At 36.8% G+C, this 20,037-nt stretch overlaps 1 protein-coding gene across 5 annotated transcripts in view; it reads left to right on the top strand.

Annotated features, from left to right (window-relative positions):
• The window catches only part of ATG2B (autophagy related 2B), a 78,543-nt gene that overhangs the window by 15,095 nt on the left and 43,411 nt on the right, over nt 1-20,037 (top strand). For 4 of the 5 annotated variants that reach the window (XM_032622774.1, XM_032622775.1, XM_032622771.1 and 1 more), the window contains exons 6-18: nt 140-319; nt 2,454-2,550; nt 3,461-3,646; nt 4,635-4,789; nt 4,882-4,987; nt 5,719-5,980; nt 7,505-7,655; nt 8,630-8,722; nt 8,864-9,052; nt 10,858-11,131; nt 12,511-12,613; nt 15,618-15,813; nt 16,097-16,239. In XM_032622774.1, the coding sequence (XP_032478665.1) occupies nt 140-319; nt 2,454-2,550; nt 3,461-3,646; nt 4,635-4,789; nt 4,882-4,987; nt 5,719-5,980; nt 7,505-7,655; nt 8,630-8,722; nt 8,864-9,052; nt 10,858-11,131; nt 12,511-12,613; nt 15,618-15,813; nt 16,097-16,239 (2,135 nt within the window). The remainder of the gene's footprint in view (nt 1-139; nt 320-2,453; nt 2,551-3,460; nt 3,647-4,634; nt 4,790-4,881; nt 4,988-5,718; nt 5,981-7,504; nt 7,656-8,629; nt 8,723-8,863; nt 9,053-10,857; nt 11,132-12,510; nt 12,614-15,617; nt 15,814-16,096; nt 16,240-20,037) is intronic. The other variant, XM_032622773.1, reaches the window with a different exon arrangement.

Here is a 20,037-nt window from a genome sequence, read left to right as displayed (position 1 = left end):
GGTTTATCCATTGTCACATCATACAGTTTTCATGTCAAATACTTTATTCTTCTTAAACTGACAATAGTATTTTGCATTTCAATTTATTTACATTAAGGTATTTTAAAGAATTGCTTTTTTTCTTATTGCCTTACTGTAGGAAGCTGAGCCAAAGCTGTCCCCTAGCTGGAGTCCCAGAATTGTTTATGAGCCACACCCACAACTAACTAGGAGTTTGCCAGAGGCAGCACCCTCTGACCCGGTGCAGATTGGAGGGCTAGTCGGTAGTTTGGGGTTGAGTCTCACATTGAAGCAGAATGAGGTACTTCCTGGAGCTAAGGTAAGTATTCGTTCTATTTTCTGTAGATAAAAACAGAAGAAAGCCACAGGCATCCTTTACTCCATGCGGGGACCCACTGATTGGTTGCTGTAAATTACCCTGTGACGAGGGGGCCACGGTCTTGGAGTCAGCGTTTTTACTCTCAGCTGGTGCTTCTGTCTGTAGGTGACAGAGTTCGGGTGAAGGCGGGCTTTCTGCCCATCTGCTGCAGCTCAGGATTTGAAGCTGTCTCCTATGCTTACTTTCCTCAACTTTCAGAAACATTCATTAGTTCAGATAACTGGGAATATCTTAAAGAATCACTGTCGTCATCAAATGATAAAGTTAAAGGAAGGAGAGATTGGGAAAGCAAGTTGACTGAAGGGGATGTTTAATCACGTGTGTGTAAAACTGTCCACCTATGTGTATTTTGAATGGAATGTCCATTTTTATAATACTTACGAAAAGAGATTGATTTTTTTCATGATATCTCACAGCTTTTTGCAGACAGTGTAAAGACAACTGTACTCATTTCTTAGGGAACAATAGTGAACAGTCTGGAGAATCAGGAAACTTGCGTGTATTTACTCAGTTAACAATGTGTCTGTCAGGTGTTATTTTCAGACTCTGAAAACTAAGCTTCCATATAATCTGTGTAAAATGTAGTTTGAAAAGATATCAGGGTTTATTTATTTGTATATTCACTTATCTAACTAGCTCTAGACATTTGAGTGACTCCTGTATGCCAGACCCCATACAAGTTCTTGGGACAGATGCAGAGATGAACGGAATGCAATCTTTGTCTTAATTAAAGATAAAATGAGGGCATAGACGTGGCTGTGGGAATGTGGAAGAGGGAGCCACTGAGTACACGAGAACATACATAGAAAGGTTTTAAGTTCAGCATATAATCAAAAAGAGATCTTCCCACTGTCCCCAGCCTTAACTCCTTGTTGATTTATGGCCTGGGATGTCAGTAGTCAGTAAGGAGGCCCCATGAAACCAGCACTCCACGGGTCAGCTTAGCTTAACATCCTGGCTCTGGATCTGTTAGATGGCCTTGCGCAAATCACTTAATCTTTGTGAACTGTTTTCTCATCTGTAAGACAGGAACAGTACTAAGAATTAGAGGAAATAAAAGCATGTAACACAGTGCCCCAGTACGCAAAAAAAAAAGTTGGTAATAATGATTATTATTATTATTGGAGAATGTATTATTTTATTAGTTAGATCATGGAAATTTCTCAAAGTCACTATGTAATTTATTTTATTTTTTGTTCTTACAATCAGAAGAAATTTGTTTTTTGCCTGGGAAAGATGCCATTTCCCAAATATAAGTATTTTCTTAATTGAATTATTTTTAAATTGTATAATGGCATAAAGATAATAGGAGTCCGTGTTAACATTAGAAATAAGAGGAGGTGAATGAAAAGTAAGGCGAGCATATTCAACTTTCCAGAATGTGATGTAGAGAACAGGGTAATTGCTTTTGTCAGCGTATACTCCAAAAGAATCAGGGTGAGAGTGGGATCGGGCTTTTATTTCTAGAAGGAAAAATGGACAGGGAGTTGGAAAAGAGAAGGGAATTCCACATGAGCACCCTCTTTCTGCTGTGGCTCCATGCGCAGTGGAGAGTGGGCTTTGTGGAGCACAGAGGGCATTCACAGGGACACACTGTTGATAGAGAAGGTCCTTGCATGTTCTACAAAGGAGTGTGATCTGTGGGCAAACTTATGAAAGCCAACTTTATTTGTTCTTGGTTTGAATCAAGCTTTAAAGATTATGATTTGGGTCTTTTGAAATCATGATGGGAATGATTACTCTGTTACTGCTATAGATATTCTTTCTTGGAGACTGTATCTTAAGGCCTCCTCAAATACCTTAAATACTCAGAAAACTCAGAGAGACACAAAGTATGACATTGGACTTGCCAACATGGAATTTCTCAGGAGGATTTTCCCTCTTAAAACAACAGTAGTTGGCCTTATATCTTTTCATTTAGATTGTGTGGATTAGTAGAGAGAACCTTAGGTAAAGGGATCCAAGGCTAAATGATCAGTATTCCTCTTAGTGCATTAAAATGTACTGGGATTTGTCATGATGAGTTTATAAAGAGTATTCATCGTGAGTAGTTTTCTTTCTTTTTTTTTTCAAGTTGGATATTGATGGACAGATAGACTCTATACATCTATTCCTGTCACCAAGGCAGGTGCACTTGCTTTTGGATATGTTAGCAGCTATTGCTGGACCAGGCAAGTATAACTCTGTTATTATTTCTAATTCTTTAAAACTTTTTAGCTGAAATATATAGCATACAAATAGGAAATTGTATTACTGTATAGGAAATGTGTGAACTTAAAGCTGTATTGTAGGGACTTCCCTGGTGGCACAGTGGTTAGAGTCCGCCTGCCAATGCAGGGGACACGGGTTCGATCACTGGTCTGGGAAGGTCCCACAAGCACGGAGCAACCAAGCCTGTGCACCGCAACAACTGAGCCTGCGTGCTGCAACTGCTGAAGCCCACACACTCTAGGGCCTGCATGCTGAAACTACTGAGCCCGTGTGCTGCAACTATTGAAGCCCACATGCCTGGAGCCCGTGCTCCGCAACAAAAGAAGCCACTGCAGTGAGAAGCCCACGCACTGCAATGAAGAGTAGCCCCTGCTCGCTGCAACTAGAGAAAGCCCGTGCCTGGCTTTCTTTCAACGAAGACCCAACGCAGCGAAAAAAGAAAAAAAAGCTGTATTGTATTGTGAATAAGAATCCTCAATAGTTAAATTTGATTGGATCTTTCAAATTGTATCATCCTGGCACAAATTGGAGTTCAGATTCTTTGTATCATATACATAACTTTTTCAGAACTGACTGGCTTACTTCCTTGGTTGGGGGTAGTACTTCATACAACTGAGAAGGTGTAATTCTTAAACACATTCAATAGCACGCACTTAAAATTTTTAATGACTCATCTATCAGAGATCAGATCTTCTGATTCCTAGCTAGCTGCTTAGAGCTATTGCTTAGATCTCCAGTTAATATTAAATAGTGCTGGTTTTGCACTGACTGTGGTACTGAGTTGCCATTGATATTGGATAAGTGGGTTGGGAGAGAAATGATTAACTCCAAATTTAATTACTGTTTTGCTTTCCTTTTGTATACTTGTAGAAAATTCAAGCAAAATCGGGTTAGCTAATAAAGACAGAAAAAATCGACCCATGCAGCAAGAAGATGAATATCGAATTCAAATGGAATTAAACCGGTATTATTTGAGGAAAGATTCCCTCTCTGCGGGTGTATCCTCTGAGCAAAGCTTTTATGAGACAGAAACAGCTCGTACACCTTCTAGCCGGGGTAAGCAACTCAAAAAGTTGACTTCAGAATCATACATTATCATCATAGAGCAAGGTAAACTTAATTTTGGCTGCTGTAAAATGGAGTTTAGTAATGAAAAAACTGAAGATCCAAGAAGGTTTAAATTTATAAGTTGATCTAACCACAGCCTTACAGTGATGCACTGGCACACATGTGCTGCAGTGTCCCTTTTGATTGTATAGTTTTGTTTTATAAATCATGATTTATTCTAAGGAAAGTCACTTAAAAATGTGGATTTACACAGAAGATAAATTGGGGGTAATTATTCATTTTGTCAAATTCTTATGTGCTCACATAATGATTTACGGTAGTTTTCTTTACATAGAAACCTTTGTCCATTAATCTTTCTATCAATTAAATGTAAATATAATCTTTACCCAGTTTACTTTGCATTGCAGAATGTGTAAGCACTAATACCACGAATAATAAGAATCAATTTAAGTATGGAATGTTGAACTAAATAAAAAATTCAAGTCTACTCAAGAAATTTTGGCCATAAGAAACTTCATTTGCATGAGGGTAAAACAGTCTCTAGAAAGAAGTAAAACATAAATAGAATTCTAAATAAAATATTCAACTCTTTTTTTTTTTTTTAAGAAATAGCTGTATCCATATGAAACCAGAGATTGCAAGATATTTATGCTATTTAAAAATCTGGATTATTTTAAAATCATATGACAGTTAATGACATTACATTATACCATGTAATGCAGCTTATCATATATTTTTTTAAAAAGTTCACCAGTGGGCTAGCTTAACCTTTTGTTAATCTATATTCAGTTGAGTTTTTACTATGACATTAATATCTTGTTTCCAAAGAAATTACCCCATTTGAAGTAACATAAAATTTAGGACATCACTATATCTCAGATAACCTGAGGGAAGAATATGATATTAATATATATGAACTTACTTAAAGATGTGAATTGGAATTATAATAAAACTGACAAAGTTTAATTCTGTCTAGAAGAAGAAGTTTTCTTCTCCATGGCTGATATGGACATGTCCCATAGTCTCTCTTCTCTTCCACCCCTTGGGGAACCCCCAAATATGGACCTTGAGTTGTCATTAACTAGTACATACACAAACACACCAGCAGGATCTCCGTTAAGTACTACTGTGGTAAAGTATTAATTAATTTTTGTTCTATTCTTGAAAAGTTGCTTCTAAAATTTTGCACTCTATTCATGTGCTTTAAAAAAATTATTTTATAGCTTCAGCCAACTTGGGGAGATTTCCTTGATCATCATAAAGACCAGCCAGTAAGAGGGTCAGCATTACCATCCAGCCTAGTTCACCCAGCATCTTTACAGAAGACTGGTAAGTAAAAAAAAGACATTTGTTGATAGTTTCCCCTGGAATTTTTAAAAACTTAAAAATTAAAAAAAATTGTTTTTAAAAAATACCATTCTGTTCTTTTTCATAAAATTTTCTTTGGTCTAGGCTATTTAACAAAATTTAGAAACAAAATGAAGCATTGTTGAACAATTCACTGTGAAGTGAAGTGAAATTCACTGTGAAGTGTTTCAGAATAGGTGCCTATTTATTGTATTCAAATACTTAAATAATTTTAGTAAAAAGTACACCATAAGTTTCATATTATTATTACAGTTTAGGGGTCTCAATCAACTATCTGATTTTTGTTTCACGTTTACACTTTCCTTGAAAGAGAACCTCAAGTTTCTTTTCTGCAAAATTTAATTGAAATAGACACAGGCTTAAAGGAAAATTTGAAGAGCAGCTTTTGGTTAATCTCCGACTTTTTCCAATACAGTTTTCTTAATGCAAAAGTTTTGTTCATATGTTTCCTATTGTAACAATTTTTTTTTTGTACTTCAAGTATCAAGGATCTTGGATATAAAATGCAGAAAGATTAGTTTATTTTACTTGTTTACTATCACTCAAAATGTGTGATCACATGTTTTTTGAGACTAAAACCTCAGGTTTAATTTTAAAATTAACACAAGAGTAAATGTTTTATAATTTTGATATAATGGATTGTTTTAAGTGTTAACTTTTTTATGAATATAATTTTAACACATGTATTTCAGCTCTCCCCTCTAGATCTGTTTCAGTGGATGAATCCAGGCCTGAATTTATTTTTAGACTAGCTGTGGGAACTTTTTCAGTCTCTGTGCTTCACATCGATCCTTTATCTCCACCTGAAACATCATTGAACCTTAATCCATTGACACCTATGGCGATAGCTTTCTTTACTTGTATAGAAAAGATTGATCCAGCAAGATTTTCAACAGAAGATTTTAAGTCTTTCCGAGTGGTATTTGCAGAAGCTTGCTCACATGATCACCTTAGGTAAACTCTTACATTTATTAATGATCCTTGAAAAAGAACCAAATGTGGACTTTTCATTTATCTACAATACCTACCTATCTCCATTTGTTTTTCCAATTCACATTTTAAATATTTGTAAATGAGTGGAGTGAGTGTGGTTTTCTTGCAGCGCTGCAAAGATGTTTACCATAGAATCTCTCATTCGGGTTATTTGGCATGTGAAACATTCAGATATAAGATCTATATAATTTGGGGTTGTCTAAATTATCTTTTCTTTAGGTCCCTGCCCTGCTCTTGTCAAGTTTCTTTGCCCACATTTTGCCTTCATTCCCCACTGACACCATTATGATCATAAAAATAGTTCTTACGGTCACAGGTTTAGTAGAGATGGCAGTGGTGGTGAGCGTAGAATGGGCTAATGCAAAGGGACTTGAAAGTGATTCATATGCTGCTGGCCATGGGGTGGGAAATGATACCAGGGCTCATCCTGAGCTTGGACGCTACATTTTCAACTTCTGCTTAAAAAAAAAAAAAAAAATCAAAGCTGTTCAAATAGCCACTGATCTTTTTACGGGTTGAGTCCTAATAGAGGAGATAATTAAGTTTATAAGTACATATAATATTGTTAATGTGCAAATACTATTTATTTTAACATGAGAGTGACCTATAAATTGTCCATTCATGTTACTTTATGTAATGGCTTAGGCACATATATTGCTATTTTTAGAAAACGCTTTGGGCTTTCATTTTAACTTTAACTTTTTTGAAGTATTAAAATTAATATACAAAGTAGTTTTTATATCTAGCAACAGAAACTCTACAGGTTAGGACCATAATATTTATAATAAAGCTGTAAAAACATTTTTTCTTCATATTTTTGATAAGGTTTCAAAAATCTGCCAGTAGGAAATACAATAAACGCAACAAAAACTAGAGGTAGACCTTCATTTGAGTTCCACTGACTAAAGTTTTAAAAATATTGCATGATCCTTCTACATAAGTTTAAGAAACTATGTACATATATTTTACAGATTTGAAAGATTTTATCCACTGAAGCATAAATTTTGTTTTTTTTTGCGGTACGCGGGCCTCTCACTGTGTGGCCTCTCCCGTTGCGGAGCACAGGCTCCAGACGCGCAGCCCCAGTGGCCATGGCTCACGGGCCCAGCTGCTCCGCGGCATGTAGGATCCTCCCGGACCGGGGCACGAACCCGTGTCCCCTGCATTGGCAGGCGGACTCTCAACCACTGCGCCACCAGGGAAGCCTTGAAGTGTAAATTTTAAAATGTAAAAGAGGGAAGGGCAGTGTTGGGAAATACATCCTGGGTGATTTCTTATCAGCAGATCTGATTTCTTTATCTTATGTCAGGGAATGGGGAATTTGAAGCAGTCTTTCTGGTTAATATCCTTAAGAATATTAATTATTACTAACAATTTGAACTTGTCAGAACAGGTAGGTATTAACAGTTGTGTACTATTCTTTGACACATTGTTTAATCTAGAAATATATGGATACTCTTAAATGATGCATTTTTTTTATAACAGGTTTATAGGTACTGGCATCAAAGTATCCTATGAACAAAGACAAAGATCAGCTTCTAGATATTTCAGTACTGATATGTCCATAGGGCAAATGGAACTTTTGGAATGCCTGTTTCCGACTGATTTTCATTCTGTTCCTCCTCACTATACAGAGGTAAATGCTGATACTTTTCTTTTAGGATTAGTCTTTAAATGTCTTGCTTGTTAAGAATTGTGTGAACAGCAATGATTTTCTTTAAAAAGGCATAGGAAGTTGTATAGGAAGAAGTTTTTTTGTGGTGTTTGCATTTATATTTTGTTGAAACAGATTTTTTAAAAAAATTTATTTGGTTGCAGCAGGTTTTAGTTGTGGCAGGCGGGCTCCTTAGTTGCGGCTCCAGGGCTCCTTAGTTGCGGCACATGGGTTCCTTAGTTGCGACAGGCGGGCTCCTTAGTTGTGGCATGTGAACTCTTAGTTGCAGCATGCATGTGGGATCTAGTTCCCTGACCAGGGATGGAACCTGGGCCCCCTGCATTGGGAGCACAGAGTCTTACCCACTGCACCACCAGGGAAGTCCTGAAACAGATTTTGAAGTGTGGCCTTTAAGGCCATTATAAGAGTGTGTTACATTTTTAGAGTTGACTTGTTTTAGAGTCAGACAGGTTATGGGACAAATGACTTAATTTCACTCATTTCCAAGCACTCTTCAGAAGAATTCTATTATTCAACAAATAGTTATTGAATGCCTACTATGTGCTAAGCACTGTTCAAGATAAGTGAAATGTCTTGTGCTCATTTATCGTTAGTCTGATTTTTTTCCTATCCTAAAAGCATGTCCTAGAGAAACTTTTAAAAGCTATCAAAATGACATTTTTATTGCTGTTACTTTGCCCTTGTGACTTATTTTATTTTCAAAGCACTTTATTTGAATCCTCACATACATTTTGCAGATGTGATACTAAGTATTTCAGAAGTTAACTGATTTGTCTAAAAGTCACATTGCTAGTAAGTGACAAAACTAAAGCTTAAACCAGCCTTTCTGACTTCAAAAAACTCTTTCCACTATTATATTAGCTCCTCTGTTAATTAATGTGATTAATTATAGCTTAATATTGTACATTTCATTTGTCTTCATCTTTGTTTTTAAGCTTTTAATGTTCCATTCCAAAGAACAAACTGATTCTCACCCCCCTGTGTGTCTTCAGCTTCATTATAAGCATTCTGAGAATAAAGGACCCCAGGTAAGAGATCTTTTTGTGTGATTAGCACCTGTAAATTTTCATTTGATGTATATTTTATCACAATCACAAGGTTTTAGTTTAATTTTATAGAATTGTTAGTGATCATATTAATGCTTTCTTTTTCTTTTTTTTTCTTTTTAGGGTAGTCAGGCAAGACTTAGTTCTGTTCCTCAGAAGGCAGAATTACAAGTTAAGTTAAATCCAGTGTTTTGTGAGCTGGATATCAGTATTGTGGACAGGTTGAATTCTTTGCTTCAACCACAGAAGCTCACTACAGTAGAGATGATGGCATCACACATGTATACTTCATATAATAAGCATATCAGTCTGGTAAGTATTTAAAAAGTTGCAAATACACATCATGATCATAGCTAGCTAATAGGCTTATTGGAAGATTTCTGAGCTGAAGTATTCTTACTAGGTTAAATAGCATATGTTATTAAAATGGCATCATTTGTAATAATGAAAAAAGGAGGCATCTTTAATGTCTAGATAGTAGACTAGCTAAATAAGTTGTGCTAATGTACTGAGTGCAATTTTATGCTGCCACTTTAAATGATGGCTATAAAGAGGGTACAGCAACATGAGGAAGGCTCATGAAGAAGTATGAAGTGAAAATGTAGAATATATTATTCCACATAAACTTTTATTACAACTGTGTAAATAAAATTGTGAAGAAAAGGACTGGATGGAAATATACCATTTGGTAGCATTGATTATGTAAGAGTAGTAAAATTAGATTTCCTTTTCTGTGTTTATCTGAATTTTATAAGCTGTGACTATAATATCTTGATAAAACTTTATTCACACGTATAATGAACTAGTTGAATCTCCTGTAAAATGCAGCCCATATAATGTAGAATATGCTCTTGAAATTGGGAATATAATTTATCATATTGTGTTATGGAGCATCACATGTATCACTTTTACTTAGATCTGGTACCTGGAGTCTTTTCTAAGCTAATCAAGTAAGTCAGGTTTGTAAGGTGTCTGTTAGGAATTTTAGGATTAGGCACAGACAGAGACAACTTTGTCTAAAAAGAAAAGGGAAAGGATATTTTTCTACATATTTGCGTCTCCCTTAGTTAGTGGTGAGTATTCACATTAAATCAAGATTCTTTAATTTTTATTGTCAACAATTGCTATTTTAAGTTCTGTGGGGCAAGTGTTTATATTTGCTGTTAGCCATAGATGTACTGGGATGATGATTTTATCTCTCGAGCAATTTTTGCTGAGAGTGGGGGTTAGTATTAGAAAGTCAAATAAGGGAGAGAAAAAATAGGATCCAAGTCTTAGCATAAAAATGGAACTTTCTAATCTAGGTGGTTAGAGACTGATCCGTGAAATTGAGGATTGTTATCACCTACACTGTACTCTGGACTAAAGCTTCATAAGTTTTAATTCATTTTAGAGAAAAAATAGAAATAGATTTTTATCTGAAGGGCATGTTCTTTGACCCTTTTATTATAATGTGGCTTTAAGTAACTGGTGCATACGTGTTTTGGTTTCTAAGAGTCATTTGATGGCACCATACCCTTGGGTTGGATGGGAGCTCAGAGTGAGCCATGTAGTGGGGAACTCAGAGTGAGTCATTTAGGGAATATTTATTTAGAACCTGTGATGTGCCAGGCCTGGGCTTAGTCCTGGAAATACAAAGATGAGTCAGGGATGGGCCTTTACATTTGGTATAATTCATCGGATTTCACACTGAAGTCTTTAAGTAGCATGTTGGTGGATAAATCCTTCAAATTGAATGCTGGGTACTATAGTGATTTTTAACCATATTGAGATTGTTGATAAGCTAATTTACACATTATTCTTTATAGTCTGTAGTAAGATACATATACATGTATAGCACCTGTGTCTTCACTTTGGTTCAGTTTTTATTTTAATTAATTTTTTTATGTGAGGATTTAACTTTTGCCAGTAGTTTTGACTTTTGTCAGTAGCTGTTGCATTATAAAGTTTCATTACACTAAATTAATATGATGGTAGTTAATATGAATTGTGTGTTACTACATTATCCTGAATGAGGAAGTAGTGATTATGTATATTGTAGTGTTGAATACTAGTGTCATTTATGTTTATTTGCTTAATTTAACATTTTGGCATATTTTTGATGTTTTGTGTTTTAGCACAAAGCTTTCACTGAAGTATTTCTAGATGATTCACATAATCCTGCAAATTGTCGGATATCAGTACAAGTTGCCACGCCAGTATTAAACCTTTCTGTTCGCTTCCCAATACCTGATCTTCGATCAGATCAAGAGAGAGGACCATGGTTTAAGAAGTCACTTCAGAAGGAGATTCTTCATTTAGCATTCACAGATCTAGAATTTAAGACTGAATTCCTAGGAGGATCAACCCCTGAACAAGTTAAATTGGAACTTACCTTTAGAGAACTAGTTGGTAAGATTGACCATGCCTGTAAAAGAGCCAGACTAGAAACTAACAACTGCTACTGAAACTTACATTAAGAAAAGTATATGACAGTCCCCCAATACAATAAAATTAAAGAACATATGTTAGAAAGCAGGTGTAACAGCTTTTTTCTAATATCGTATGCAAATGTGATATCTGTCAGTTTTTGAAAAGAAACTACAATGTGTGATGATTTATTCACTTTGAGAATATAGTGCTTTAGCCTACATTTTAATACCACCTACTACTTACTTGTTGTAGGGCTAATAGTAGCCAAAATTTATTGAGTGCCACTCTATGTTTGCTGTGTGCTGAGCACTTCACACACATTATCTTGTTTCCTTTAATCATCATAGTTACGGTAGGCTTATTATTTCCAATTATTTTTATCATTTATAAGTGAGGAATCTGTCGACTTCAGAAGAGGTACCTCCCAAGGTCAATGTAGTAATAAATGGTGGAATCAAGATTCAAATGCAAGTCTGACACTAGAGCTTGAGCTTTCAACCATCATACTAATAGTGACTTTTCTTTGTAAAATCTGTTTTAAGTTCCCCTCTCCTCCTCTTTCTGCTCGCCTCCTTCTCTGTAGGCTGCAGTTTTCCTTCCCTGTTTTCTCTGAGTTTTACATATCATTAGAGGTATTTAAAATTGACTTGCCAGTTATGATTTCATGGAAAGGCCTTTAGGGGTTATCTGGGATCTTCCCTTATCTCTAGTGATAAGAAACTCATTATTCTGGTGGAAAGTCATTCTTTGTAAAATGGAATGAAAAAACATATATGGGGTTATTGTGAAGAAGTAATTCTTACAGTGCTTGGTACAAAATAGACATTTAAGAAATGTAGTTATTTCTTAAAATAACTACATTAAAAAAAATCTGTTCCTAGACTAACTGCATAAACTTTTATGAAGAATAATCACTAAGTGGCACTCAGTAAGTGGTAACTACTATATTTAATATGTTATGCTTATTTATTTATTTATTTGGCCGTGCCACGCGGGATCTTAGTTCCCTGACCAGGGATTGAACCTTGCCCCCTGCGTTGGGAGCACAGTGTCTTAACCACTGGACCGCCAGGGAAGGCCCTTATATTTAATATGTTATGATTATACACCTTACACGTTAAGCATTCATACTTAAGAAATTGAGTTTGAGCAGAAAACAGCATTTAATTTAATTTATCTGCTTATCCTGTCTCCCCACATGTACACGTGCAGCAGGAATAAATGAATAAATGTTGTAGAACTTAACACTGCATTATGTCCCTGATTTAGAGGATCTTTGCTCCTCAAAGGAGGAAAGTATCTTTTCTCTTAGTATTGGAGAAGAAATGCATCTCCATGAATCAGTCTTGTTTTATTAGGGTCATTCCAGGAGGATAAAGGAGAACCATCCATTAATTTTTTCCACGTGACTAGTGGAGGAGATGGAGATACAGCGTCATCAGATGACTTTGACTGGCCACGGTGAGTAAGCAAATGGACATGATACATACATTTAATGAGACTTTCCTTTCAGAAACAAGTTGCTATAGCTTTTTTGACTGACATTTTGGCTATTAAATTTAAGCTAAAAATATCCAGCCTTGATGAGAAAACCCCGAGGAAGATGCAAAAATTAAATAAAAAATATCTACTACTTTATCAAAGGTGCCTGTGAGATACTGACAGAGATGGACATATAAAATGTGTTCTCCGGCCTCAAGTTACTTAGCCTAATTAGATGGACAAAAGAATCATAACCATTCTAAAAATAGTTCATTTTTGAAAAGGGCTTCAGTACAAGAGGTATCATACAGCACCATTTGGTTAATTATCAGATGAATTTTATAGTCAGTGATTGTTTTAGGAAAGTATTTTCAAATCTGGGGAGCTTTTACAAAACACTGATTCTTGCGCCCCACGTTGAGATTCTGAGATAGAACCTGGGCATCAGTATAGTTTAAAAATACACTGGGTGATATGTTCATAGCAGCACTACTCACAATAGCCAAGACATGGAAACAACCTCAATGTACACTGACAGATGAATGGATAAAGAAGATGTGGAGCATATATACGATGGAATACTACCCAGCCATAAAAAAGAATGAAATAATGCCATTTACAGCAACATGGATGGAACTAGAGATTATCATACTAAGTGAAGTGAGTCAGAAAGAGAAGGACATACCAATGATATCATTTATATGTGGAATCTAAAATATGACACAAATGAACTTAAGTAGGAAACAGAAATAGACTCACTGACATAGAGAACAGACTTGTGGTTGATAAGGGGGAGGTGGGATGGGGGAGGGATGGAATGGGAGTTTGGGATTAGCGGATGCAAACTATTATATATAGAATGAATAAGCAATGAGGGCCTACTGTATAGCACAGGGAACTATATTCAATATCCTGTGATAAACCATAGTGGAAAAGAATATGAACAAGAATATATATATATACATGTATATGTATAACTGAATCACTTTGCTGTAAATTAACACAACATTGTAAATCAACTATACTGCAATTAAAAAAATGAAACTACAGTAGGTGATACCAATGTGCAGTTGGATTTAGAGAACCACTGCTTCAGGATTTCTTGGGCAGGAGAAGTCATTCTTTAAATTAGCCTGATAATGGGCTTGGATTACATTTTTTTTTTCTCTTTTTAAAAATTTATTTATTTGTTTTTTGGCTGCGTTGGGTTTTTGTTGCTGCGCGCGGGCTTTCTCTAGATGCGGCGAGCGAGGGCTACTCTTCGTTGTGGTGCACAGGCTTCTCATTGCGGTGGCTTCTCTTGTTGTGGAGCACGGGCTGTAGGTGCGTGGCCTTCATTAGTTGCGGCACGTGGGCTCAGTAGTTGTGGCTCGCGGGCTCCAGAGCACAGGCTCAGTAGTTGTGACACACGGGCTTAGTTGCTCCACGACATGTGGGATCTTACCAGACCAGGGCTCTTAACCCGTGTCCCCTGCATTGTCAGACAAATTCTTAACCACTGCGCCACCAGGGAAGTCCCTTGGATTACATTTAAAAGAACGTAGTTTACTGAAAATAATGATCCTTTATTATATTGAAAACTGAGTTCATGAAGCCTCTCTTAAGAATTAAAGTGATCTTTCTTGTGCCACTTTTCTACCTGCCTTCTTTCACACCCCCGTACCCTATGTGTCAGACCTATCAGGCTCCTAGGACAGGCCTGGTCGGCGCACAGCTGATCATGAGCAGGAGTTTTCATCATAAGAAACGAATCTACTTCAATTAAGTAATTTGAAAGCACAGTTTACATTAGGATATCTGTAAATTAGGAAACAGTTGTTTTAGTTTATAACTAGAACCAACTGGCAATACCTTCTTAGGAAAAAGAAAGCTATTATAGATGCTACACAGCTGTTTTGTTTGAGCGTGCCATGTCCCATCATGACGGCAGGCTGGTGGGATAAAAAGGAGGCTACAAAGCCTTGTGCCAGTGACATGCTGCAGAGAATTAGGAAAGGACTGGCATTACTCTGGGGCAGAAGCTAATGTCATCAAAGGCTGTTAGCTCTTGATATTTTGAGTTTGTAGCTACAAAACACCACCAATAACACAAGTCTTTTATTATTGAAATTCCTAAAGGAAAAGATTACTTTGTTGTTGCAGTTCTGAAAATATTCTCTAATCAAACACTCCTTCTTCCATTTGGGCAATTTATATAGCATGAGGTTTCTTAGGTATGCAAGTATTCCATAATAGCCGAACAGCTGGAATGTAGAAGGATTTGGTTTAATGATAATAAATAGAATTCTTAGGTAAAATTTGCTCGCTGTTAATGAAATTTAAAAAAAAATTTGTTTAACTGATGTATAGTTGATTTACAATACTGTGTTAGTTTCTGGTGTGTGGCAAAGTGATTCAGAGATATATATATATGTATGTGTATGTATATATATATATATATATATATATATATATATTACACACACACAGACACACATATTCTTTATCATATTCTTTTCCATTATGGTTTATTACAGGATATTGAATATAGCTGCCTTTGCTATACAGTAGGATCTTGTTGTTTATCTACTTTATATATAGTAGTGTGTATCTGCTACTCCTTATTTGTCTCTCCCCCACCCCCTTACCCCTTTGGTAACCGTAAATTTGTTTTCTACCTCTGTAAGTCTGTTTCTGTTTTGTAAGTAAGTTTGGTAATGAAATTTTAAATAAAATAACCCTTTTGTTCTCAAGAGATCAGATTTTCCAGTTATCCAGGTATAAAATGTTAATGCCCTTCTTTTATTTGCTTGTTTCATGAATTCCACACTTTTCAGTTTACAGCATGCTCAGGAGTGGGTTGCGTTAGATATAATTAGACTTTGTAGGGAAGTTGACGCCTGTCAGCAATGATTTAATCAGCGGGCTTTGTGTTAGTTTGTATACAAGTTAGTTTTGCAGTTTACACTTCGATCTTGATTTTTAAAATTGTCTTTGCTCTCAGAATTGTACTGAAAGTAAACCCACCGGCCATGCATTCCATTTTGGAGAGAATAGCAGCTGAGGAAGCAGAAGAGAGCGATGGCCACTACCAGGAAGAAGAGGAAGGAGGCGCTCATTCCCTGAAAGACGTTTGTGATCTGAGAAGACCAGCCCCGTCTCCCTTCTCTTCTCGTAGAGTGATGTTTGAAAATGAACAGGTGAAGTAACAGTGTGAGCAAGCAACAAAGGAGTTACCTCTATCAGACAGCTCTTAGTGCTTTCTCTTTAAAAACATACTTTGTATACTGTTTTTGCCATATTTTTAGCTCCAAGATTGAATAATATCTATTTTTTCCCCTTGTTTAAAAGTTACATGCTTATTTATTTGCCCACATACAAGTCGTATGGGTCGGGTAAGAAGATGCTACTACTATTTTAAATATAAAATGGTTATTTGATGCTTTTTTTCTTCTTTTTTTGCACTAAACTGTTATGTTTTAGATGGTGATGCCAGGAGACCCTGTAGAAATGACAGAGTTTCAAGATAAAGCAATCAGCAATTCTCACTATGTGCTGGAACTTACATTACCCAATATTCATATAACACTACCTAATAAAAGCTTTTATGAGAAGCTTTATAATAGGTGAGTTTAAACACATTTAGTTGAATCTTTGGGATCGAACTTCCCTGTCTAACTCCCTCTCTACCGTCCTACCTCCTTGTTTTCCCTCTTACTCTTTTTCTTTCCTTGTTTTAATATTATCAACTATTTCAGTGTACTTTGTATGGTGTTGATTATAGACCTATTACTGTTATGATGAGCTATTGTCATAGCAGAGTTTCCTAACCAGTGTGTCTGGTAACTGGGTTTCTTGTGTGTGAGATCTATTCCCTCCATCCTAGGTTGGCTGGTTGCCCTCTGTCACCTTACCACAGAGTACTGAGAAAATATCTCTTTGTGTATAATGACATGAAAAGAGTTGGGATATACTTATATAGAGGGCCAAGAGATACTGGTGTAAAGTCAGAGTCCTAGAGTCTTTGTACAAGGAGCATCCCTTCTCAGAGTCTAAAAAGAAGCATCTTGTTAGAATTAGAAACTCTAACTTGTAAACTTGTCTATAAAAACTTAAATTTATTACATTTAAATACCCTTAAACATATATACCAAGAAAATATGTTGAAATAAATGGCATTCTAGAGTAGAAAGGTCATAGACTCTGAGGATCTTGGACAATTTACCTAGTCCCCGTGAGCTCCATTTCCTCACATATAAATTGGAGATGATACTTGTACAGGCCTCAGTGGGTTGTTTGGAGCATTAAATGATATAACATTTGGGAAAGTTCTGAGAACAGTGCCTGGCGAATAGTAAGTAAGAATGTTATCATTCCTACCCACTCTGGCATAGCTGAAAGGTGGTCATGTGGGTTTCTGGAAAAAGACACGTCCTTAGTGTCTGTTATTGCTAGCTTCCCACTTGTAAACAAGTCATCGAAATTTTTGTTAATCTTCAGAAACTGCAGACCGTTGTTTCTGCTATAGATTTACTTGGTACCAAATAGGATTTGGATTTATACAGGAAACCACTGATCTCTAGACTACTCTCCTTATTTTATAGTTGAGGGATATCTACCAAGAGCTAACGAATGTGCAAGGCTAAGCAAAATGAAACAACCAGTTCAAGGTCCATCCCAGAGGTCAGAAGGGCTTCGTCCATTTCTTTCTCCTTATGCATTGATTGAATAGGTGGCTATTGGTTAGATTGCAACATCAGAATAGTAAAACATACCTTAAACATTCCATTTATGAACCTGTGTTCATTTACCACTTCTTTTTAAAATATAGGACAGGGCCTTTTTTTGATTACAAGCCACTGGTTAGAATTTTTGCTTAATGTATACCCAGAAGGCTTTGTCTACAATTCTCAGTTTCAGTTTCTTTGAAGTGGAGTGAAAAAATAGTTTCAAAGCAGTCTGAGTGCAGAATCCTTCCAGGTTTTTAAGATTTTTTTCTCACTTCAGTGTATATATTTAAAAGTCATCAGTTAACACAAGATTGAATTAAACTATGCTTACAATAACATACAGCTGGGATGAGCAGATTTGGGGCCAAGCACGATTTACCCGTGGTGACTATACAAAACGTATAATTCAGCTGGTGGGAGCAGAAGTTCTCAGGTGGGCTAGGGAGTTGTCGACCAGCAGCAAGCAGGTAGCATGTGGGGGACGGCAGTCAGTATGGCAGTCAGGGTAGCTTAAATCAGGGAACTGGAGAGCATCTGCTCATCTGGGGAGCTGGTTCAGGGGTGTTGCTCACGAGAGTTTCTGTTCTCTCTTACCCTGCCCACTGCTCTGTGTCTCAGGCCCTTAGACTTACTTATATAAATACCGCAGTGTTCCCCCACTGTGGGTCATATAAATCATATATCTAAGTTAGCATGTGAATTCTTTGCCCTCTGTTTGGCTTGGTCTATATATACATATACATATTTTTTTCTTTTAATTTTCAGACATTCTCAGACTTATAGGTAAGTTGCAAGTACAGTACAAAGAACGTTTTTTCCCTGAACCATTTGAGAGTAAGTTGCTGACTTGATGTCCCTTCAGCTTTGAGCAGTTGAATGTGTATTTCTCACAAACAGGGACATTCTTCTATATGACCATAATTCAGCCATTAAAACAAGAAAATCAATATTATACATTAGCATCTAATCCTCAGACCCCATTCATGTTTTGCTAAATGTCTTAATAATACCCTTTATTATACATAAAATTTACAAGTACCTTTCTGAGCAGGAATTATAACCAATTCTGCCTTTACTTCATACATTTGAAATATTGGTTTATTTCTTCATCAACTGGCTGTTTTCAGAAAGATAGTCTCAGGTACAGGTAGATTTTTTTTCTATGTCAAAAATCCTTTAGAATAGAATATAAAAAATATTCTACCTGGTTTTATTAAGTCAGATATCTTTGAGCTTCTATAATGTTTCAAGCTCATCGGCACAGAATCATGGTGATGTGTCCTTAAACATCTTAAGTGGTTTTTTTTCTTGATATTAGAAACATCATTCAGTGTTTTATAGTATTATGGTATCAAGACTGTGTTTAGACCAAAATGTAAATAAGGAAAAATAGTAAAATCATATGAAACATATTTGCAGGTCATATACCATGAACTCCAGGTTTTATTTAAAGTAATAGTTTCTCTTTAACCTGTGAAGATAAGAGAATGGTTGGAGGGAATAAGGTAAAGAAACATTTCCTGAGAAAATTCTTCATTTTATACTTTCACTATTTATTCATATAGGAATTTAGACTAAGATCTGGATATAGACTCTTGTTTCTTTTTTTTCAATAAATTTATTTATTTTTGGCTGTGTTGGGTCTTCATTGCTGTGCGCGGGCGGTTTCTAGTTGTGGTGAGCGGGGGCTACTCTTCGTTGTGGAGCTCGGGCTTCTCATTGCAGTGGCTTCTCTTGTTGCAGAGCATGGGCTCTAGGCACGCGGGCTCAGTAGTTGTGGCTCGTGGGCTTAGTTGCTCCGCGGCATGTGGGATCTTCCCAGACCAGGGCTTGAACTTGTCCCCTGCATCGGCAGGCGGATTCTTAACCACTGCGCCACCAGGGAAGTCCTAGACTCTTGTTTCTTTGTTCTGTGAGTGATGCACCCAAGAGGCAGCGAGCCAAATGAGTGCCACACAATTCTGGGCATCGCTGTCAGTGTGTCTGAGGCAAGACATGCGTCTGCCCTGTGTCCCTGGTATTCTTCATCCAGTGATGCTTCCAAAAAGGGACCTTTTTGGGTGGGGATTACAATCTACTGAGAGTGACAGTACTCAGTCCTCGTTTATACTTTCTAGGGCCTCAGAAGCTCAGGAATTGGCCCGGGAAGTTCCTAGACAAGTGGCTTCTCACAGGAAGGGACCAGGGCTACATCATCGCTTGGCACCTTGATTGGTGTTCACACTAGGCTTTATGACGAGTCTGTGCTTTTGGCAGTCCTTCCATGTGAGTCATCCACTGGTCCTTTCTTCAAACCCTCAGAGCCTGCTGTGTGACAGCCACTGTGCTAGGCACACATACAGATGACTAAGACACAAGTCTTAGTCTAGGAAAGGGAAACAAGAAAATGGAGTAGTGTTATAGGTGCAGTGATTGCATTATGCATGTGAAGGATATGCTATGGGTCCAAGCCTAACAAAAATCTTTGTGGAGAACATTGTAATGTCTCAGTTTTCATGACAACATAGAGGTGAGTGGTGGGGGGGGGTGGTATCTGAGAAGTGACAAATATTTCTTTGAAAAAATAGGATGCGGTGGTGGTCTAGCTCGACATGTATCACCCCAGTAGTCACCAGTATTGACTTGGCTGTTTGTCTGTTCCGAAGTTAGTTAGAAGGGTTTCCTCTCTTTATTCCCTGTTCTGTATGCTTCTTT

This window comes from Phocoena sinus, chromosome 2 (genome assembly GCF_008692025.1).
Source record: "Phocoena sinus isolate mPhoSin1 chromosome 2, mPhoSin1.pri, whole genome shotgun sequence".
NCBI lineage: Eukaryota > Metazoa > Chordata > Mammalia > Artiodactyla > Phocoenidae > Phocoena > Phocoena sinus.
This window is presented reverse-complemented; position numbering and strand designations above follow the sequence as displayed.